This window comes from Phoca vitulina, unplaced genomic scaffold (genome assembly GCF_004348235.1).
Source record: "Phoca vitulina isolate PV1807 unplaced genomic scaffold, GSC_HSeal_1.0 scaffold54, whole genome shotgun sequence".
NCBI lineage: Eukaryota > Metazoa > Chordata > Mammalia > Carnivora > Phocidae > Phoca > Phoca vitulina.
This window is the reverse complement of record NW_022589757.1, coordinates 4,874,684-4,898,706: the sequence shown is the minus strand read 5'-3', so window position 1 is coordinate 4,898,706 and position 24,023 is coordinate 4,874,684. Positions and strand designations below refer to the sequence as shown.

Sequence of the window (24,023 nt, the reverse complement as noted above, 5' to 3'; positions counted from 1 at the left end):
CGTTGGGAAGATACATGAAGACAATCTAAAATTGTGATGAGTTCAATAAAGAAAACAGATATAACAAACTTGGAACAGGGCAGGATGAGGCAAATAGAATCTATTTTGTAACTTTGTATTATGGATATTTCCAACACATGCAAAGATGATGGATGTATAATGACTACCCATCATACAGCTTCCATAGTCTTCTACACACAACTGATCTTGTTTTATTTGGGCCCTACTCATTTACTCCTCCCCCAATTACTTGGAAGCAAATGCAAGACATTATATCATTTCACTCATCAACATTTTTGTACATGTATTCCCGAACATAGCCAGGAAACCACTACCACAACTGAAGAAAAATGAAGTCCTACTTTTGATAAGTTGGTCCAAGAAGACCTCTTTAAGATTAGATCTGAGACCTAGAGCAGTATTTCTTAAATTATCTATGGTCAAGGACCAGTTTTTTCAGGGCGCCTGGGTGGCTCAGTCAGTTAAGCGTCTGCCTTCGGCTCAGGTCATGATCTCAGGGTCCTGGGATCGAGCGCCGAGTTGGGCTCCCTCCTCAGCAGGAGCTTGCTTCTTCCTCTCCCTCTGACTCCACTTGTACTCTCTCTCTCTCTCTTTCTCAAGTAAATAAATAAAATCTTTAAAAAAAGAAAAGAACCAGTTTTTCTGCTTTTTGTGGGTTTTTTTTGTTTTCATTTCCAATGATGTGGATGAGCACTTTTGTGAAATACAATGAAAATAAATTGTCTCATAAGCAAAATTTTAAAAGATTATATAGAACAGGGGAAAATAAATTGTCTCATAAGCAAAATTTTTAAAGATTATATAGAACAGGGGCTGGAAGACTATGGCCTTCTGGACAAATCAGGCCCATACCCTGTTTGTCTATGGATCATAAACTAAGAATGTGTTTTTTTACATTTTTAAATAGTTGGGAGTAGTAAAAAGATTTCATGATTTGTAAAAAGTATGTGAAATTCACATTTCAGTGCCCATAAAAAAGTTCTGTGGAACTTTCAATCGTTTATGTACACTTTCACATATGCTTTTGGGTAATCTTTCTTCCTTCCTTCCTGCCTTCCTTTCCTTTCTTTCTTTCTTTCTTTCCTTCTTTCCTTCTTTCCTTCCTTCCTTCTTTCTTTCTTTCTTTCTTTTTCTTTCTTTCTTTCTTTCTTTCTTTCTTTCTTTCTTCCTTTCTTTCTAAGAGTGAGCAAGGAGGGGCAGAGGGAGAGAGACTCTTAAGCAGACTCCATGCCCAGCACAGAGCCCCGAGGGGCTCCATCTCACAACACTGAGATCATGACCTGAGTCGAAGTCAAGAGTCCGACACTTAACTAACTGAGCCCCCCAGGCACCCCTTGGGTATACTTTCATATGTCTTCATGCTGCCATGGAAGAGTTGAACAGTTAGGACAGAGACTGTGTGACCCACAGGTCTAAAGTATTTGCTATCTGGTCTTTCACAGAAAATGTTTTCTGACTCTGACACTAATTTCAAGCCCCAAATTATGTTCAAGAGACAGAAAATTACTCTGTCAAGTCGTTATTAATGCTAATCACAATTTTTGTACTTTTCTTGCTGGAAACCTATAACGAACAGTTTGCAAACTACGTGTTGGTTCTCCCATCTTTACAGCAGAACTGAACACGGTCAGTGGACCACACCCTGAGTAGCTTTGAGGTAGAAGGCAGAGCAAGGGGACTTGCAATGAGCTGCAGGAGGAGTATTCCAGGTACTGCTGGAATGACGAGTACAAAATCAGTCACAGGAAAGAGCTTGGCATGGCCTAGGCTGACGAGTCGATGGCTGTAGGCAGTGTTCCCATACATGGGTATCTTTTGGCCTACACGGGTATTTAAAACAAATGAATTCTGTGCCAGTGTTTTTGCATGGAGTGATTTCTTTTAAGACCTGGATTTCTGAGTTCTTTTGAGGCAATCTGAAATGTGGCATCATGGACCAACATAGGATTTTAGTAACCTGGGGCAGAGAAGCATCTTCTTGCTGGAAGGGGATGTGTGGGTGCATTGCAGGCAACCGAGTCTGTGACCCCTGTTTTACTAGGTGACACAGGTCAGGGGTCTGGGGCAAAGTGAACAAGGGGAAGGTGGGAGGGAACTGTCTGGAAAGAAAGGCAGGTGAGGACCAAACACCTCAGGACTGATGGGTGCTGGAAAAGACATTAGATGTGAAGGGTTCCAAGTCAGGGAGCAAATTTGGATATTAAGGCCACTTAAGATCAATATTCAGTTATGTTGATGACAGACTGACAGAAGAGTAGCTGGGAAGCTGTGGCTGAAGCCAGGGGAGAGGTAGCAGCCTGCACTGGAGATGGGCAGAGGAAATGGGGAATTTGAGACTATTTTGTAGGAAAAATCAGTAGGACTTGTTGACAGGTTTGAGATGGGGCTGGGAAAAGAGAAAAATCAAAGGTGAAGGATGACATCCAGGTTTCTGACTAGATCCATTGGCTGGCCTGTGTGGCCATTTATGACAGGGGAGGACCAGCAGAAGGAGGAGAAATGGAGATAGTGTTCAGGAAGAATGCCCAGAACGCCATCTTGGATCCTGTGTGAACTGTCTGTGAAATTCAGAAATGAAGCTGCAGGTGGCAGTTGACAAGAAGAGTGTGAAGGTTGGTGAGCAGGCATTCCTCTCAGGCTCTCTTAGAGGAGTAAGCCCAGTCCCTTCTAAAGATCACCAGCCCCTGCTCCACACTGTCCCACCCTTACCTCCAACATCCAACTGCGGCAAGCATAGGAAACATTCGTTGAGGACTCTCTTTCTATGAGGCAGTCTCTGATGAAGCACAAAGGTTGTAAAAATCCCTACCCTTATAAAGATCACAGTCTGAAGGGAAAATTGTAGATTTTTAATCACGCAGGTTTTACTCTGAGCTTTGCAGCTCTTGCTGACTCCATCATACTTATGTGGAAACTACAGGCCGGGAAGGTGAGAACTTGTGTTGGAAGGTGGAGGGGTGGGTGTGTGGGGAAGTAGAGGATGTGGGGGGAGGTTGGCTCAATGTCAGCCGATGAATCCAAGGAATATGAATGAGGTAAGGGGACCAGACGTGGGTGGGGCGTCCAGCAATGACAGGGGAGGCTGGTGACAGAAGGGTGGCCTGAGCACAGTCCTTGAATGGATGAATTCTGTAACTCCAGGCACGTCCATCTCCCTCTTTGGCCTCAGTCTCTTCTCATCAGTGCAAGACTTTAGACTGAACAGATGGTAGGCAAACAGTTGTGGTGGGAGCTATTATGGGTCTTGTCTCAATATTTCCTAATTTTATAAAGTACTAAATGATGCAAATCATTTCTGCTATGTATTGAAATGAATTGAGTTTATTCTTCGGTGGGAGAAGAACAGGTTGGAATTACACTAAGAGTGGATCTTACAAATGCCCAACATTACCATAAATATCTTTTTTTTTTTTTTAAAGATTTTATTTATTTATTTATTGGAGAGCGAGCGAGAGAGAAACAGCATGAGAGAGGAGAGGGTCAGAGGGAGAAGCAGGCTCCCCGCTGAGCCGGGAGCCCGATGTGGGACTCGATCCCAGGACCCTGGGATCATGACCTGAGCCGAAGGCAGTCGCTTAACCAACTGAGCCACCCAGGCGCCCCTATCATAAATATCTTGATGAAGGAAAAGTTTGCAAAACTTCTAGACTAGGCCATTTTAAACCTTCTTCCAACTGCAGTCTGTGGTTTTGAAGTGCCTGTGTGTGGAAAACTGAAAGAGACTCAGTACCTTTCAGAATCACAGCAAATTATTTCTGAATTAAACCAGGATATAAATAAAAAGTGACACACGAGATTACTATCTTTTCTATCCCTCTTGCTATCTTTTAAGTTCTGGAATTCCCATCTTCTCCCATTGGGGAGCTGGGCTGGTGCTCTGGCTCACATAGTGTCCTCCCGGTGAACATAAACCAATTTCATAGAGCACTGACCTCAGACAGAGCCATTCTGTGACCTTGTTCATGACTGATCAAGAGAAAAACAAGACCTCTCCATTTTTGCGTCTGAACACAGACAAAAACACGAGCACTGTCCAAGCCACAAAAATGACCAAATACCCCCCTCCTGGTTAATATGAGTGACTGCTGCTTCATTACCAACTACAGTTTTTGCCTTATTTCATTCTTCTTCCCGCATAGACTAGGTTGATTGAGATACCGAATTATGGACTTTCCCCTGCTTCCCAACAGCATCCAATCCCGAGTTACACCTTCTCTCTTAAACCTGCGTCAAATCACCTAACACTAGCCAAAACCACCAGCACCTTTCTGTCACCTTTTAGTGAGACACCTCGTGGAGGCCCATGGTGTACCTTCTCCACCACTGTAATGGGGAATAAACCCAACTTGTTCAGTGGTAGGTGTGTTTCTGGTGGCTTTGGCTGGAGAGCATGAACCCATTCCAAGCTAAACTAGTCCCAAGAAAATGAACCAAGATGACCCATTGTAAATGTTCATCATCTCTCAGCAAGAAGCCCAGAGCCTTCTCAAAGCAGGATATGGTAGACACTTCTGCAATTGTAGAGCATTCTACTCAACTTCTTAGGGTTTAGAAATGCCTGAGAATTCGTTGGCCATACACATCAAAAGGCCTAAGAGATTTTAAAAACCTAAATAGGTGAATGTGAATTGTCTGAAAGTACCTCAGCCAGTTGGGGGGTGAGGGAAGTGTTTGCAAACAGCCTGCAGGAAAGTGGACCACACAGGGGCATCCACTTCCACTGACCACAGTGAGAACAGAAACTCCTGGCATCCTGTGTCATGTGGGTCCTGGGTTGGATACAGAGTTAGGTGAAAAGCAGCAAGGGACATTAAAAGAGTTTCATTGGAATATTAAGCAAAGGGCATCTGAATTGTCAATGAGCTGAGAACACCTCACTGCTGAGATGAGGAATGCAAAAAAAGTCCTCATAAAGGAAAACACAACCTCCAAATCTCTCATGCTGCCATAACAACAGGCAACTGGGGAACACGGACGATGAGGGCAAGATCCCACTGTGAGGGAAATGGAAACCAGGCAAGGGAAAATGTAAGCTAATCCTTGTCACAAAAATAAAATCCGTCACAGCTGTTAGCTGTAAGAGAGGGAAAAAAGCAATAAGTGTATTTTACTTTCGCATGATATCTTTCATCAGAGGTTATTAGAACACACTTCACCATTATTAACTCATTCCTTGAGCACCATGCTGAGTGTGCAATCACCCATTTTATGGGCAATACGGTCAGCTCAGTGACTCATGATGAGGACACAAAGGAATAAAACATTCCACAGCAAATGGCCGTGGTGCTAAGTATTGCAGACTTGTTTGAACTCCCAAATTCTCTTTTACCAAAATTTCTTTAACTTTATTTAATAAAGTGTAACATTAAAAAAAAAACTTCTCTCAAAATGGGAAATATGAAATCAATTGGCTAATCTTGGTAAAGGGTATTGTATTATTTTTGCAATTTAGCTGTACATTTGAACTCTATCAAAATACAAAGTTACAACAAAATAATTTTCATGAGGGTGGGGTTTTCTGGCTCTTTGTTTGTTTGTTTTTGAGAGAGAACATGTGAGGGTGGGGAAGGGGGAGTGGGAGAGAGAGAATCTTAAGCAGACTCCCCGTTGAGCGTAGAGCCCTACCTGGGACTCAATCTCCTGACCTTGAGATCATGACCTGAGCCAAAATCAAGAGTCGAACACTTAACTGACTGAGCCACCCAGGTGCCTGGCTGTTGTGTCCATTGCTATGGCCCGGTGCCAAGCCCAGAGCTTTGCCCTGTTGGTGCTCAATCAGTGCTTGTTGAGTGGACAGTAGGCATTCAGTGAACAGTAGCAACTGTTAGTAAATGTAGCTTGCCAATGCCTTCTCACCAACTAAGCAGCTCCAACAAGTTCTATACTGTGGGACATTCTCTGATGACTTCCTTGGCCACTGATAGTCTTCTATTTATTCCACACATATACCCCCCAGTGTCTGTAGGATGCTAGGAACTGTGCCAGATGTTGGGTAATCAGGGTTGATGAATATCCAGTCCACGCACTGGTTAAGTTTAGACAGACATGAAGCACACAACTCACAAATGGGAATTGACCCCCAGTGGTGACAAAGGCTATAAGAGAGGGTACAGGATGCCCAGGGAGGCTGGGGGAGGGAAAGAGGAGAGAATAGGAAGAATGAACCACATGTAATGAGCAAAGAAAGGAACAGTATAACACCAGCCTGAAAAAGTGGATGGAGACATGTGTGTGTGGGGGGACGGGGTGATGAATTTCCCTCCATTCTTCTGAGTTCTTGACTGAGAGCCTAACATTATAGGAGTTCAGAATATGTCATCCCAAATATGCCACACTGGCATGTTGATTATATTGATTTAAAGGTGCTTGAGAATCAGCTGGTGAAAAAAGACACTCTGACCTTCCCTTGCCCCCTGAAAGCAGAAGACAAATCTCCCATGGGAAAGGTAACCTCCCTGCACCAGGAGGGTAGAAGGCATCCTTACCACCAGAGATGGAAATTCAGGGCTGAGAAGGTTATATATATATATATATATATATATATATATATATATATATATATAAAACCTGTTCATTCTTCACCAATTTTCTACCCCAAGCCCAACCCCTCTCTCTTGTTAATTCTTTGCAAATTTATTTTCTTTTTCTGAAAGATATAAACACTTCCTGCCCTGGTCACTTCTTTGAGTCTTCTATTTTTATGGGCCTCCTGTACATAGGTACTAAAATTAAATTTTGTTTTTCTCCTGTTAATCTGTCTTACGTCAATTTAATTACTAGACCAGTCATAGATCCTAGAAAGGAAGAAGGAAAACTTTTTCCCCTACAACATGTGTACCTCATATACATATGGGAGATACCCAGGAAAAAAAATGAGCAAATTCCAGGAGGTAGCTTAGAACTCAGACTTCCAAAACCATCTAAAGAGGGAAAGGAGAGAGGGATATAGGCTTCTTAGGGGAAAGTAAATGATTTTTAGGGAAGGTGACTGGTCCCTCAGAAGAATAGATGGGAGGTGTGACAGTCTGTGATCAGCTTATCTGGGTGTGGTGAGGACCCCTAGTCTCCTCTGGTGTGATAAGAGTTCACCCTCTCGAGCTGATGAAACTCCTAGGGAGGGGACTTAGGACAATTGGTCCCTTTTGGAGGATCTGTCCTTAGGCGGATAAGGGGAGTTCAGAGAAAGCCTCTCCATGCATTTGCTGTTTTCCAAGTGCCTACAATTCACAACCATCAATATGCCTAAGAAGCGGCGTCTCTTGTGGTGGCACATTCTGCTTCCCTCCTCAGGCCACGTCTGGCCTTGTAGCCAAAGTCACGGGCTGAGCTTTATGTCAGACAGCGGGAACCCAAAGGATGGCAGCTGACCTGACCAGACTTGTACCTTTCCAAGATCCTTCAAGCTAGTCCGAAGTCCTTTCTACTGAGTCTTACTGCCAGGCTTTTGAGAGGGACAAGGTGGAATTTCTAAAAACTAACAGAAAGTAAAGCCTCCACTGGTGACAGCCCTGTGAGGCAGCCAAGTGCCGGAACCCAGCAAGCCAACTGCCTAAGAGTGGTAGCTAATGCTTAGTGCTTAATCTTTGTCAGGCTTTATTTTAAGCTCAGTATACACATTAACTCATTAAATCTCCATGAAGTCTGTGAGGCAGCTGCTATTTTGATCTGCATTTTTTACAGATGAGGTTTCTGAGACTTGGAGAATTTTAAGTAACTTTGCTAAAAGTCACAAAGCAAGTAGGGGAAACACGATTCACATTCCAGCAGGCGGGCTCCCAAACCAGCAATGATGGTAGAGAAGGAGATCCCGGTGTGCCACCCCAAATATGCCACTTTGGTATAAGGATTATTTTGAGCTGAAGGCAACTGAGAATCAAGAGATGCAGGCGGGGAGCCTGCGTGGCTCAGTCGGTTAAGCGTCATTTCTGCTCAGGTCATGACCCTGGGGCAGTGGGATCCAGCCCCACGTTGGGCTCTGCACTGGGTATGGAGCCTGCTTAAGATTCATTCTCTCCCTCTCCCTCTGCCTCCCACCCCTCTCTTCATTTCTAAAGAAAAAAGAGAGGGAGAGATGCAAGAACAATTCTGTGCCCTCCCCTAATCTGCCTAAAAGCAGGGCATGTTTCCCTTTGTAAAGTTGTCTTCTGTACCAGGAAGAAGACAGCAACTCTTGCCACTGGAGATGAAAGAAGAGTTTCATGAACAAATCGTACTGAAATAACGCCTATTTTCCATTAGTTTCCCCATATATCTCCTAGTCCCTTTGCCAATTTATCATTCCTTGAGTAATTTATCAGTCCTTTCCTTTGGTAAAAACCCTGAATCTAACCACATCTTCTTTCATGTGAACTCCCTTGCACATAAATATGAATAAAAATTGCATGTCTTGGGGTGCTGGCTGGTTCAATCAGTTAAGTGTCCAATTCTTGGTTTTGGCTCAGGTCATGATCTTTGGGTTGTGAGATCGAGCCCTGAATTGGGCTCCATGCTCAGTGGGGAGTCTGCTTGAGATCCTCTCCCTCTGCCCCTCCCCTCAAGGTCTCTCTCTCTCTCTCTCAAATAAATAAATAAATCTTTTTAAAAATTGCGTGTCTTTTCTCTTGTTAATATGTCTTTTGTCAGCTTAATTTGCAGGCCCTCAGGGACTGAACCAAAAAAGTTTTTTCTCCCTTACAATAGTAATGGGTGTCTAGATCACAGAGAGATTGGGCAGGTCACACATCCATGTGGCTGCCCTAAGATTCAGATACCCAGCTCCCTGGATCCCAAACCACCATGAAAGCACTTTGGTGACAGAAAACAACCACAAAGTAAAACATACATCAAACACAATTTGAAAACAACCCCTGAAAGCCACTTGGATTCTGTTCCACAGCCCTGGTTTCTCTTGTCATTGGTGGAGAGAGTTTCTGCAGAGACTGAAGAGAGTTCAGCCCCAGCCCTGCACCCTCTAGAATCCTTTCCTTCCCATTGGGGCTGGGGCTCCTGGAACCCAGCACCCAAGACCCAAGCCCACACCAGGTTTTTTTTGGTTTGTTTTTTTGTTTTTTAAGGGAGATATTAAGAGAGAGAGATAGCATGCATGAGTTGGGGTGGGGGGCAGTGGTGGCAGAATGAGAGAGAGAATCTTAAGCAGGCTCCATACTCAGAACAGAGCCTGACACAGGGCTCGATCTCCTGACCCTGAGATCATGACCTGAGCCAAAATCAAGGGTCAGATGCTTAACCGACTGAGCCACCCAGGCGCCCCCACACCAGGCTTAGGAGGCCTCCTCTCTGGCACTCCTGGGGGCCTCGGGCTCTCCCAGAGTTGGCCTCTTACTCTGCTCTCTGCCTGGCCTGGGTGTGAATCCTTTTTGTCTTGCCTCCCTCTTGCCCAAGGCCCTCTGATGGATGCCAGCCCTGACGTTCTGGACCACAGTCACTGCTGATTCAGGATGTCAGTGCAACCTACAAGTCACTACACAACAGTGACTGTCAGCAGGACTGGATACAGTGAGACCAGGGCCATTCCCGAGTTCTAGGCCCGAGGCTTCAAAGCGTGTGGTTGCTAGACTTGCAGCAACAGATCACCTGGGAATGTTAGGGAGTGTTCAGGCTCCTCCCTAGGTTTTCTGACTCAGAAACACAGGCGAGACTTTACAGTCTTGTTTAATAAGCCCCCCAAGGAGGCTGATTAATGCTGCAGCAGAGCCTCTAATCCAGTTTAAACTCAGCAAACTGTGGCCCATGGGTCAAATCCAGCCTGCCACCTGCTCGGGTCCTGCTTGCAAGCTAAAAATGGTTTTTACGTTTTCAAACGGTTGAGGGGGACGGGGTAAAATCGAAGGAAGAATGACATTCCAAGATATTGGAAAAATTGTCTTAAAGTCAAATTTTGGTGTCCATAAATAAAGTTTTATTGGCACACAGCCACTCCCATTCGTTTCCATGTTGCCCCCCTTCCCCCCCTTGTGAGCTCTAATAGCAGAACCGTGGTGGAGTCCATAAAGCCTAAAATATTTACTGTCTGAGCCTTTGGAGGAAAGTTTGTTGACCCCTGCTCAAGGCAAAACGGTTTGAAATCTGCAATGTTTGGTGCATTGTGGCCACTGTCAGGTGCAGCCCAAACAGGCTGGTTACACAGAGCGAAAGCACTGTGTAGAATCCGTTTCTGTGCCAGGTAATTAAATTAGTTTATGTCTCTAAAAGATGCTAAAAATGGCACTGGGATTTATTTATTTATTTATTAAAGATCTTATTTATTTATTCGACAGAGAGAGAGACACAGCGAGAGAAGGAACACAAGCAAGGGGAGAGGGAGAGGGAGAAGCAGGCTTCCGCGGAGCAGGGAGCCCGATGCAGGGCTCGATCCCAGGACCGTGGGATCATGACCTGAGCGGAAGGCAGACGCTTAATGACTGAGCCACCCAGGCGCCCCAGGCAGATTTACAAAAGGTCCCAAAGGCCCAGCCAGTCCCATATCCAAATAAATAAATCTGTTTTTCACAGCCCCAAACGTCTGCTTCTGCTGTTGGAAATGTTGCCAGCTAGGCCCGGCTGGTGTTTCTCTGTGCCTCCGTAGGGCAAATATAGGGCAAGGAGCTTGATTGTCTTGGGCTAATTCAGGGCGTCCGTGGAAGAAGACTAATGAGGATAGGAATTCAGGTCTGAGGAATGTTCAGCTCGAGCTAGGACTCAGTTTACAGTGAAAGCCAGGCGCAGAAGCCGCATTCACCGAACCACGCGGCGTACCCAGGGTGCCAGGCGCATGTGAGGAAAGGCTCGAAAACGTCAATCCCATCTGTCTGTAGCTTCTGGCCTAAGAAGTAGAGTCCCCAGAAATGAGGTTGGGCAGGTGGTTAGATCTCCGAGGACCTTGTATAACACTCCACGGGAGCTGGGGTTTCTCTAGTATATGGAACTAAGAATCATGGCAGCGTTTTAAAAATGAGGGCGTCACATCTCCTTAATGCCAGTTTGATTTAGGCTCTAGGGATACAAAATAACGCTCTTGCCCATAAAGCAAGCCTGGTCTTGGGAGAAACCTATGTAAACATAATTTTTTTAACACTTTGAATTTTCAATTACTGTTAGGATTTTGAAAGTTGGTGAATCCAAGAGCAAGACACCTTAAATTTGTACCTGCAGTTTCCCAAGCTACCCCCCGCAGCCTCCCGCAGAGGTGTGGACTCAGGAGGACTGAGCGGGCATGTCATACGGGGTAAGTGGGGGGCATCCGGACCAGGTGGAGGCTGGAGGTGTGGGCAGTGAAAGAATTCACCCAAGGCAAAACAAAAGAGATAGAACTTATTGCAGGCAGAACAGGAGGAGAGACGGTCTGTGAGGAGGCAGTGGTGAGGGGCTATAGTTATAAGGCCGAGTGAGGAAGTATGGGAATGTACGGAATTTTCCTTTTGGTAATCTCAAGAACTGTGCCTGGTTGTAACTGGTCAGTTAGGGTTGTGGCTGTTTTGAAGTGGGTCACTTAGTGAGCCTGTTTGCGTCAGCTGGGTGGGCGCTGTGGACACTTTTGCCTTGCTCCAGTTTCCGTGGCTTGTCAGGTGCAAGTTTCCCTAGTTCTCAGATTCAGGTCACTCGGTATGGTCTGTGAGAAAGAAAACCACAGGACCAAAATGATGCGACTTGTCCTAATGCCGCATGTCAGTAAACCAAGATTCAATACCTCACCTAACTGCAGTTTCAACTTCTCCACAAGTGGAACCTTTAACCAGCCAAACTGGAATTCCCCGGTCAACACTAGGGGCCGAGTCCTTGAGGGACCCCTTCCCCTGAGGAGGGCGGCCTCGCCTAAACAGTGTGTTCCGTACTAATAAATACCTTTCTTTTTTATGCCCTCTCTCTGCCTTTTAAAACCTTTCCTTTTCTGCAGCTCAGCAGAGCTCCCCTCTACTTGCTGGATGGGATGCTTCCTGATTCATGAATCATTTTATAATGCCAGTTAGATCTTCGAATGTGCTCAGTTGACTTTTATTTATTCTAACAGCTCTAAGGATGACTTGACTCACAGTTACCTGAGCGATTTTTAGCTCTGTGTCAAATACCTACTGGTTACCAGAAAACCAAGGATGCCACATTGGCTGAAACTAAGTTAAACTAAATCAGTTTGTCTAGGGGTCAAGTAAGATGACAAAAAATATTTAAAATGGTCCTGAGATACAAGCAATGCTCCCAAATTATATTCGAGATCATTTGGTCCCTCTAGTTGCCATGTCTCCTAGTGGAAACAAATGACCCACTTGAGGTGGGGGCCCAGCCCTGGCCAGTTGGGGCTTCTCTGTGGCTCTGAATGCTGGGCTGGTCCCGGGATCTCAGTGACTCAGTAGAAGGCTGGGAGCATCCAGACTGAGGGATGTCCACAGCTGACTTGGGAGCAGAAGTAGTTTTCCAGAAGTTGAGGGTAAGCCATAGATTTAACTATGGTTAAGGTCATTTAAGGAATGGCCCACCTTGAATCAGGACTTAAAAGGGCCCCTGAGACCTATAGCTGGAGAGAGAGAACTTTCTGTCTTATGTGACAGTCTAAGTGACTCTGCAGCCAAAGGCAAATATCTATACTATACTATACTTGGGCTACCCCAGAATAGGAGAAGAGTCATTAAAGGGCCACTCAGAAAATGTCTTCACAATTGTGCCGAAGTCTTACACCCTAAGATTTGGCTTCTCTTATAGAAGGGATTTGGAGTTTCCAAATCTAATTTAAAAACCAATTTTAATGTAATTAGACCTGAAGAATAAAGGGAGTCCTGAAGAATAAATCGCTCAGGTAACTGTGAGTCAAGTCATCCTTAGACCTGTTAAAATAAATAAAAGTCAACCGAGCAAATACATTTTATTTATTCCTAAAGAATAAAGAAAATAGTCTCTTTTCTATCCCCACCTCTACCCCAACCCCTACCCACAGAGCCACCCTTCTCCCCACTCCACACACACCTGGGTAATTTCTTCAGGTTTCAATGCTAAAAATCACTTTTTCTGAGAGGTCTTCAGAACTGTCTCAGAAAATCTGAGCATGTATGGTATGATCACCAAAACCATTGTAGTTATTCATTACTTTTCCCTTTATCTGATCTGATTTCATGATTTAAATATCTGGTTTTTGTTAGTCATTTCTCTGAACGTACTTTGGACACCAAAATCCAGATCTGTGAGTTATGCAGTGTCTTCACTCATGTTTCTGTATTTAAACAACCACCCTGTTATCCCCAAATGAATAGGAATCTATTTGAAAGAGTAAATACAAAGAAGTTGAGAATATGTTCATTTTCTTCATAATGGTTTATTCATTCATTCATGTATTTGTTAATTCACACATGCAATCTTAATTCATACTGATTATCCTAGGCAAGGTACTAATCACAATAATTAAGACACGGTAGACTAAGCAATAATAAAGGTATGTACAAGATGTGTGTGCAGGAAGGATGGGGGGGACTAGCCACTGGGGTAGTAGAAGCCAGTTGACTTTGGCTTTAAAGATTAAGTTGGCATTTTCCAGTGAATCAAAGTGGAGAACATCTTATGGAAAGTTTGAGACCTAGAAACTGGGTGTCGTTTCATTTGTTTAAAACTGTGCAAAGGGAGAGTCCCAAGGGACAAGGCTATCCACAGCCCATATTAGAGCCACACATGGGGTTGCCAGACTTAGGAAATAAAAACATAGGACACACAGTTGAATTTCGGATAAAAAACAAGTCACTTTTCCTTTTAGTGTAAGTATGTCCCATGCAATATTGAGAACACAGGATGATACAGATGTGAGTTTGATCTGCAGGTTTATTGGTTCTGTGCCTTTAGAATTTGACTTTTCTCAACCTCAGCGTCTTCATCCTTAAAATGGGAATAATAACAAGTATCTTTCAAGGTCTTAGTGAATATTGACTATGAGTTCTAGGGTCACGGTAGCTCCCAAATAAACAAGTCATTGATAAAATGGAAGGAGCACGGAACCATGTCATGAAGCTGTCTTGAATCTTGAAGCATGAGTTAGAAGAGTTCATCCCTCGAGGGAGGGATACTCCAGGCATGAAAGAACATGAGCACTGACACTGAAATGTTTAAAAAAATAATAAAAATAGGGCACAAGCAAGAAAGGGTGAGCAGGTACATGAAATACTGGGCAGGAAGTGACAAAGACACATAATGAAGAGAAAAGGGAGTGTCTTCGAGCGACAAAGTGAGGGGTTGCTTCCAAAAGGATGTTGTGCCCAGAGTGAACCATGATACTTAAATTCACACCATCCATCCATTTTGTTTTATGAATGCAGCTGGTCATTTTCAGTGACTGAAAATCCTTTATTCCCCATGCGGAGCACCTCTTTCTTCCAAGTTATCGTGGAAACTGAATCAATTTAAGGGAGATTTTTGCCCACTGACCCCCCAACTCCCACTCAGACTCCTGTTTCCTGTTGACCCAGAGGTCTGCACTGTTGATTTATAAGTGTTAATCCAGTCTTGGTAACCAAAGAGCCATTCTAATACCCATAGCTCAGTGCCTGAGATCATGAGGGTGGCTGAGCTTTCTGAACTAAGGGCTTGGGGAGGAATAATATTTATTCTTTGGATAAAAGCCATCAAATAAAGGTAAAATAACATTTGGGACTTGTTTTATTTCTGTTACTACAAATTCTCTACTTCTATCCTTCTCTTGACTTCCTTTCCCACACGGCTGGTCTGTGGTCCTCACTCTCCAGCCCTGCTCTCGGAATCCATTTGGGCCATTGGGCCTTTGGGATGACTCTGGTTGCCATGGCAGCACCAGGAGTTGGGAGGACCTCGCTTTCCTTGCTGGCGTTTCGTAGCTTTAAGGTCTGGGCAGTTCTCTCCTACAAGCTAACTAGCATTCCTGTCAAGGAGACACCTTTAATCTTCTGTCGATTATTCCCCAACAGTTATGTCTGATTTCCCCTTTGGCTAGAGCTAGCTTTTGCAGAAGCTTCAGTTACCCCATTAGGAACTTTAGAATTGGGGGGATTTAGGTTGACTGGCAGCAAACTGCTTGGCCAAATCTAACGAAGTGGTGTTGGCGCCACCTGGTGGTACTTGTCAGCTCTGACTTAAATGCCAACAGAGGGGGCGCCTGGGTGGCTCAGTCGTGAAGCGTCTGCCTTGGGCTCAGGTAGTGATCCCAGGGTCCTGGGATCGAGCCCCGCATTGGGCTCCCTGCTCGGTGGGAAGCCTGCCTCTTCCTCTTTTCCTGCTTGTGTTCCCTCTCTCGCTGTCTCTCTCTCTCTGTCAAATAAATAAATAAAATCTTAAAAAAAATAAAATAAAATAAAATAAATGCCAACAGAGTCCCTTGGGTTCCGAACTAGTTGGAGTTTATCGGGTAGAGGAAGCCGTTCCTGGTACGGTCCTGTTAGTGGGAACCTTGCTGCCTTTGATCTCATCGCTTGTGAGAAACTTACATAAATGATCTGCAAACTTTGATACCGAAAGTGTGCTGATCTTTCGACAATTACCTGCTCAGAAGGCCTTCACTTTCTGAAGCACAAACCAGAGATTTTTCAGATGAGGACACTGACATAAGTAATCCCCCAGACCCACAGGTACACACTCTTCTTTTAAACCTGGGTTGTCTGATGACAAAGTCCCAGCTCTTCCAAGGACACGGCATTGTCTCTTAATACGGTGCTGGGCCAAGGTGTGTGCTCACACAGTGGAAGGAGAAGGGATATGGGGGAAGCACAATTTCTGCACTTTCCAAGGAGGGAGGAGACAGACAATTACTACCCGTAATGTCTAGGCTGGTGCTTCTCAAACTGAATGTGCCTACAAATCGCCTGGGGGCTCTTGATAAATTGTAGATTCTGATCAATAGTTCTGAAGACAGCCCTGACCTTCTGCATTTTTAACCAGCTCCTAGGTGAGGCTGACCTGCGTGTCTACAGACCACACGTTAGGTCTGGAGGAGGCTTGAGCTATGGTTTTGAGCAGGGAGCAATTTCACATACTCCCACCTCCCCACACACCCCCACCCCTCCCCACCCCCCACTGAGGACATTTGGCAAAGCCAGGCTTTTTGGTGTCTCTACTGGGGTGAGGGGACCGTGCTACTGGCATTGGTAAATAGAGGCTGGGGTGTTGCTAGCACCCTCTGATACCACAGAGAATTACTTGCCCAAATGTCAATTGTGCATAGGCTGGGAAGTCCTGCCCTGAATCTAGAATCTAGTCTTGTGTGAGGGGCCCGTGGGCTGTAAGCAGCTGAGGTCCCCTCACCTGGAGGGGGTTTGCTGGGAAATTGGTGTGAACTGGTTTCTTTTGTTTCTGAAAAGAAACAATTCAGTCCTAGAAAGCCCCCATGCATATTTCAGAGGCAAAGGAAGGGCAAGTGAACCCAGTGGGGACTTGCGAGTATGAGCCATGATTAGGAGTGTCTCCATTCAGTCAAGGACTTAGCCACACAAAATCAATGAGCCCCTCGGTCTGGGAAATGCTTTCCTTCCCAGCTCCGGTAGGACCAAAACAACAATGAAAAGGAACTTCTTCCTAATGTGATTTATCCCCCAGGAGCTCTTGATGATAAAATTATTACCGTAAACCTAGACTAGGGGGTCAGCAAACTTTTTCTGTAAAGGGTCGGATAGTAAACATTTTAGGCTTTGCAGGTTTTATGGTCTATGTCACAAATACTCAACTTTGCCAGTGTAGCCCAGAAGCACCCAGAGACCATGGTAAAGAAATGGGGAGGCTGCATTCATTCCAGAAGTACTTTATTTACAGAAATAGCCTCATGTCAGATGGCTGGAGGCTACAGTTTGATGATCTCCGGTCTGGGCGCTCAAGGGAATCGGATCAGCTTTCGATCCTACGTTAGCTGTGACATAAGCAAGTGCATTTTTATCTGCCCTCCTTTGGTTTTATGGGCGTGAGGAGAGGGTGGCTAATGCCGTAAAACAGGCAACAAAACCAAAATGGTTTCGTGCCTGACCTCATCACTGTGGAAACAACCAATGGCACAATCCCATAATTCTAGTATCTCCCTCTGACAACGCAAGTTCTCGAATTTATCACCAAACATTAATGAGCCAAATGTGCTTAGCATTACTGGGAGCTGCAGGGAACCCAAAAAAGGAAAGTCACAGTCCACTGTTCTTAAGCATTTTTGTTGTTGTTGTTGTTGTTGTTGTTATGGTAATAAGACATAAACACATAATCACAGCAAATTCAAACGCCCATAGATAGATAATTTATTAAAAGCGCATGTGACACTTGGTTAGGCATTTGGGAAAAATGGAACCTGCATACGTTCTTCTGTTACCAAAATAAATTCCAGTTGGTTCCAATACTTAAATGTAAACAAAGTGAAATCATTGGTGCTAGAAGTAAACACAGGATGGGTATACATTGTTTATAATTGTGGGGTTGGGAGAAATTTTCTATTGAGAACGGGAACTCAGAATCCACAAGGAAAAGATCACATAAAGATAAAAAGCAGCTATGTGAGAAAGTCTGCCATAAACAAGATCAAAAAGAACTGGATAATTATTTTAATACAAAGAGTGAATTACTCAACTTTGTGAACTCATAAAAATCAATAGGAAATGATGAATACCATAACAGAAAAGTCATAATTTATTGAAGGACACATTGTCAATTAATCTTATGCATCTGAGTAGATGTGAAGAAAATAAAGAAAAAAAAATCCTGACCAAAATCAATTGAGATTCATCACCTAGGGACAGGTCAGCTGCAGTCTTGGCTCTTTGGATCGCAGTGCCCTCCCGCTGCTCCTGAGGATGGCCGTCCGGGAACCCACGCTGAGAAAGGCCACATGGAGCCCCTCCAGGCTCAGCTGGGCCCACCTTGAGCCATTCTGGCCCAGGAGTCAGATTAGAGACTGAAGAAGCCTCTGGATGATCCCAGCTCCCAGCTGTTCAAGTCACTCCCAGCCTTTCGGGTCTCCCAGCTGAGTCCCCAGACGTCAGGGAGCAGAGACAAGCTGTGGTCACTGTGCACTTTCTGGAATCCTTACCCACAGACACCATGAGCACAAAAAAGCCCGGATTGTTCTATGCCACCTATGAATTTTGGCTGGTTGGTTAGATAGCAGCAGGAAACACTGTGTACCGCAAACAAGGCAGCCAGGGGTTGACGCAGGAGGGAAGCCATACTGGGAACCGTCTTGGAGACCGAACAGAACACAGCAGCTCACCCAGCTATGACCCAGCATGACGACAAGCTTAGATGCTGGATTCCAGAGCAGGCACGGAAATGGATAAGGCTGAGAGCAGGAGCACCAGCCCCGGGCACCGGCAGTTAGGTGGCTGTCCAGGGCCAACCACCTCTCATCAAGGTCAGAGTCAGTCCTGGGACGTAGATTCATTCAGGAAGAATATTCATCCCTCAAGGTGAAGCAACAAGATCTGTCTGGAGAACAAGCATGGCAGGCACTGTTTTCCTTGGCAGATGGCAAAGAGGACTCGATGAATGGGTGTTAGAGGAAGTGAGTAGAGTGGTAGAGCAGGCAAGCCGGGCAGGAAAAGGACAGCCGAGGGCAGGAGAGAGGGCAGGCTGGCCAGCTGGGAGTCAGGAAGCTGATGCCCAGAGTGAGCAGAGGACACAGGCCAGCTCCGTGACGTAGGGGGGGAGATCACACCTTCCCTGAGCCTCTTTCTCCAGTTAGAATGCTTTTCCTTTCCTACTTAGCAACCTTAAAACAAACTCCAAACACCTTAGCAAAGTTGACCCTGTAGACCTGGCCCCTGCCTAACTTCTCTCCCCCTCCCCGCTGCCTCCGCCCCAGAATCCTTTCCGTTTGTCAGGCTCACATGTTTGGACCTGCCCGGCTACCTTCCCTCTCTGGCATGCTCAGCCTCCACCACTGGCTCCTGGTCATCCTTCGGGTCCAAGTGAAAGTTCTTCCCTCCCAGAAGCTCTCTCTGGCCATCCTACTGAAAGGATTAAATCTTTGAATCACCTTCTGTTTTGTTTTATTTTTCTTTATTGTACTTATAAGCATCTAAACTCGTCTTGAATATTGTCTTTTCTCCCTCCCCGGAATTGAAGTGACTCCTGAGGGCTGGGACCTTTCCTGTCTTGGTTAATGTTGTATTTCCACGACCTAGAATAGTGCTTACCATTTAGTAAGTGCTCAGTAAATGTATGTTGAGTATAAATAAGTAAAAATCTTTTCGAGACAAACTCCTATCCATGATTCAAAACCCTGCTCAAGCTGAACACCCTGCAAAGCCTTCCCCGACAAATACGCTGGTACTTTGTGCTGCAGTTTCTAAACAAAACACCCACTGTCATTCATTTGCCAAGCTCTCCTGCGCACCCCGCTTTGCAGGTCTCGCCATGGGCTAAATTGGTGAACATGGGCTCTGTAACTCAAGCAGCCAGCTGGATCTCTCAGAGTAACCTCATCAGAAGGGGTTCTCGCAGAGAATGAGGACTGCGGGCAGCTTCCAAAGCCAGACTCCCTGGGCTCCCATCCCAGCAGACCTTGTTGTGTGAGTTTGGAAAATATTTTTGACCTTTCTGGGCCTCCATTTCCTCATTGTGTAATGAAGATCACAATAATTAGCCATAGAGGGTTGTGATGAGCACACGGGGTGCCTGGCACAGAGCAAACATGCACAGGAGTTAAGTGACTTTATATTGAACAGTTGAATCTTTGGCATAAATCTGTACCGCATAAGTACACACAACAGAATCGAATAGGAAATAAGCAAGTTGAGCGAACGCTGTGGAAATACAACGGTCATCTCTGTAATGATACAGAGAAGGACCCCCGCCTCCAGATGAGCTGGTTCACACCGGCTCCACGTGGGGGCTCCACAGGGACCCGTCCACAGCCCGAGGTTCCCTATGACCGAGCACACATGGGACTCCTCCCCACACGCGGGTGAAATCAAACTCCCCAAGGGCCTGCCGCTCCCACCACAGAGGACACGTAAAATCCATCTCCAGCTCACCGCACAAAACCATCACACAAGCTCACCATTTCCTACTCAGAAAAGACAGTATGTCCAGAGTTCCTAAGAGCCAGCCCACTGTCTTAGAGCACACAGAGCGTGGGGCCCCATAAAGATACAGGGGCGGCTAGGCCTTCCTGTCGTGGGGGGTGCCGATCACTGAGGGGCAGCCCTGCTCCCTGGACCGCCCGCGACACACACAGGAGGCGGTCCGTCCCTCCACAGGTTAGAGGACTGGCTCTTGACACGCACTGGAGAGTATGGCAGGGTCCGAGCTGACCCCGAGCAGCCAAACATCTCCTGGGAGGCGTAGGTCACATACACAAAGCCGTCCTCGTCCTTGTAGTCCCTGTAGACTTCTGCCATGGTCACACTCATGCTGACCAGGCTCCTGTTGTTCACCAGCAAATAAAAGGCTTCGGTGGCCCCGAGGACAAGGCGGCTCCTGGGTGGGGAGGAGGGGGGGGGCAGGAAGGGAAAACTTTAACTGGGCAGGGAATGGGCCCCTGACCCAAGGCCTGACTCACCTCTGTTTGTCCACTGCAAACATGTTGACCCAAGGAGCCCACCTCCCTGCTCGAGCACATTGTCCTCAAACTTGACAAGTCCCCAGGAGGGCCTGTTGAAAGCAGATGCCTGCACTCCACACACACAGATTCTTTTTAAAGATTTTATGTATTTATTTATTGGAGAGAGAGAGTGTGTTACAAGCAGGGGAAGGGGCAGAGGGACAAGCAGACTCCCTGCTGAGCACAGAGCCTGACATGGGGCTCAACCTCATGTCCCTGAGATCATGATCTGAGCCAAAGTCAGGCGCTTAGCTTAACCAACTGAGCCCCCCAGGCACTCTTCGACACCCAGGGATTCTGATTCAGCTTGCCTGGGAAGCATCTCACAGGGCTGCAGAATCATGATGCTCAGGAAGACTGAAGAGCTCCCTACTCTTTCCCTGTAGATTTAAAATACCTTAAGTCCTCCCGGTTGGACCAAAAGGGTGAGTCCATCCCATCATTAACTAGGAGACATACCAACACAAAAATGCTACGCTAATAAGCCCCTCTTTGCTCTGAAATGCAAGGTATGTACATCCGCAGACATACAAAGGAGATTCCAGTATCTCCCAGCATCTCACTGTTCAACAGCCTTGGGATGGCATTTTGGAAGGTTGTTTCTCCTTTCTTTCTTTCTTTCTTTCTTTCTTTCTTTCTTTCTTTCTTTCTTTCTTTCTTTCCTTTCTTTCTTTCTTTCAGCTCCTGAGCAATGGGTAGCTGCTCTTTCCTCCCCCTACCATCCCTCTTCCCATCTCAAGGAGATGGAGAAGCAGCAAAGTTCAATTGGACATGCTGTAAATATCAAGGTCAATCTGAGGCCTGACTCCTCCTGTGGTGGAGGACAACATGGCCATGTGGACCCCCAGGTAAGGGCTATTTCTCTGCAGCACACTTCCATTTGCTCTGCTTGGAAAGACAGGCCCAGCCTGCCCACTCCGGTCTCAGAGCTTTGAACTTTCAGGTGAGCTAGGTCTATGTGGCTATGGGACACAGGTGGCTGGAAACCGATTAATTTTACAACCAGATAATCCCTCCCAAAGTAACCCCAAAGATTTCGGCTTTGACAATTGCATGGGTGTTTTGGGGTAAAAGAAGTGCTCTACAGTGGGAGGGGGTGGAGCTGAGGACCAGTGCATGGCCTTCAGCTCTGCAGGGAACTCTGTTCCCAGAGTCTGCATGCCCACCTCCTATCTCTTGCCGTGCTCTCTTTTTCTTTCTTTCTTTCTTTTTTCTTTAAGACTTATTTATATATTTGAGAGAGAGAGAGAGAGAGCATAAGCAGGAGGGGCAGAGGGAGAGGGAGAGAGAATCCCCAAGCAGACCCCGCATCGAGAATGGAGCCCAGCACAGTGCTCGATCTCACAACCCTGAGATCACAAACTGAGCTGAAACCAAGAGTTGGACACTTAACTGACGGCACCACCCAGCTGGCCTGCCATGCTCTCTTTCAATGAGGGTTTTGGCATTCCCTGGAGAAGGAGGCTGTGGGCAGGGATTTTTGTCTGTTCTGTTCACTGCTGTAAAAGACAGAGCCTAGAAAGAACAGAAAACATAACTGATGCTCAATAAACATCCTGGAGCATCAAATGTTGGGATGGGGAGGGGGTCAGGACTGGTGGAAAAGAGAGGATGACCCCTGTCTGGGAAGGAGAAAAAGAATGGCTCTCAGGACTCCAAGGGTTGTTTCCCAGGGAGGTGGGGGAAGGGGTATAATCCTAACACTCACGTTCCCTTAGCCACCTCCACCTAACTCTGGGCCAACATAAGCTTCCCTGAGGAGAGGAAATCGGGATGTTCTTAAATAACTCGTCAAGAGAAACAGAACAGAGACAGATACACACTCATAATGAATTCTTGAGGAAACAAGCAGCTATGCAACTCGAGAGGGCTGGCCTCTCCAGACTTTTCAACCCTATGAAGAATTACCCCCCAGGGGTTACATTCACATTACTCCCAAATCATTTTTACTGAAGCCATGTGTCGGGTGACACTACTTAACCCTATTAAGCTTTAAAAATAGCTCCATTTTCTTTGCTGTGCCTTAACCCAAGGGAGGAGCATGTTTGGGGACGTCCTCCCTATTCTCCCTCCCAGGGTCTGAGCAGTGCAGGGGGCATTTGCCTTTTGAAGAGGTGCCCACTCCCCCAGTGCACACACACTTTAAAGGTACTGTGTTTCTACTGGGAAAATGCAGACTGGGTTTTAAGCAGCATGTGGAAAAAAGGATCTTCTGGACTAGTTCCAGAGCCAAGACGACCTCTGAAACTTCTTAGAAAAGTTGGCAGCTCTTACTCTCTTTAAACTTGTTATCTGTGGGTTCTCCCACCTGTTTAAGTTAGATTAATTCTCAGAGCATCTTTTCTGGGCACTACAGAATCTAAAAGGTGAGTCACAAAGGAAATCTTTTCTCTCTCTTCCAGAATGCCCCCATCCTCAAAACCAAACCAACTAACAAAGCAAACGGAAAAAAGCCCAGCACGCTCCCTGACGTGCACTTTGTCTCCTACCGGATGACGCTGAGGAACTGGGTCATGGTCAGCTCCTGTGGGACCAGGAACTTGGTCTTGTCCAGCGGAGGCAGGAACTTCTCCCTGGGGTAGCGTTCCACTATCACCTGTCAAGAGGGTCAGTCCCTAAGAATGTGACTCCGAGCTCTCCGTATCTTAGAAATTTAGAATAGGGAGAGACTGGGTTTTTTTCCCCTTCTTCTTGTTATTTTATTTTATTTTTCAAGGAACAGGGTATACTCCTTTTCTTTTCTTTTTTTTTTAAGATTTTATTTATTTATTTGACAGAGAGAGACACAGCAAGAGAGGGAACACAAGCAGGGGGAGTGGGAGAGGGAGAAGCAGGCTTCCCGCTGAGCAGGGAGCCCGACGTGGGGCTCGATCCCAGGACCCTGGGACCGTGACCTGAGCCGAAGGCAGACGCCCAACGACTGAGCCACCCAGGTGCCCCAGGGTATACTCCTTTTCAAAAAGCACAGTGAAGTCTTACCGGGATCTTGTTTGGGAACTTTGCCCGGATTCCAGCAACTTCCTCTTGTCTGGTTGCTGTGAATATTTCAAAGACAAAAGAATAAGTAAACAGCAAGAGAAGTGTGTACCCTCTTCCCTCTCTCGGGCAGTCCAGACAGCTTCCCTTAGAATTCTACCTAAGCTCTTCCTCTGCTTGAACGGTCTGAGGCTTTGGGTTTTCTGTGGAGTCTGCATTTTGCTCAACAGCTGTGTCTGTCTCTGACTTAAAAAAAAATCCCACAACCGGGACCTAACTCATTCCTCAGCTGCTTCCAAACCGCCCACAGGAACCTAAAGGAGGCCCTTATGTAGGGCTGTGTGACATCAGGCCTCTCCAACCCTCCCTCTCCTCCCCCTCCCTGGGCAGGAGGAGGTCAGTCCTGAGGATGGAGAGAGAACAGCCACCTGCTTGCTGCTCAGACAAAGTCACTTTGCTCACGATCAGTTCAGGCTATTTCTTCGCTGGAGAAATTAGGGTTCACAATAAAATCAGTGGCTGCGTCATCAAACAG

General features: G+C 46.0%; 1 protein-coding gene across 1 annotated transcript; it reads right to left on the bottom strand.

Annotated features, from left to right (window-relative positions):
• Positions 1-1,605: 1,605 nt before the first annotated feature.
• On the bottom strand, positions 1,606-23,706 carry MAP1LC3C (microtubule associated protein 1 light chain 3 gamma). Its single transcript, XM_032389330.1, has 6 exons — positions 23,649-23,706; positions 23,492-23,547; positions 23,002-23,108; positions 20,196-20,388; positions 2,731-2,848; positions 1,606-1,841 (listed from the first exon to the last, which is right to left on the bottom strand). The coding sequence occupies exons 1-6, from the start codon at positions 23,704-23,706 to the stop codon at positions 1,606-1,608; spliced, it is 768 nt and encodes a 255-aa protein (XP_032245221.1).
• Positions 23,707-24,023: the final 317 nt, after the last annotated feature.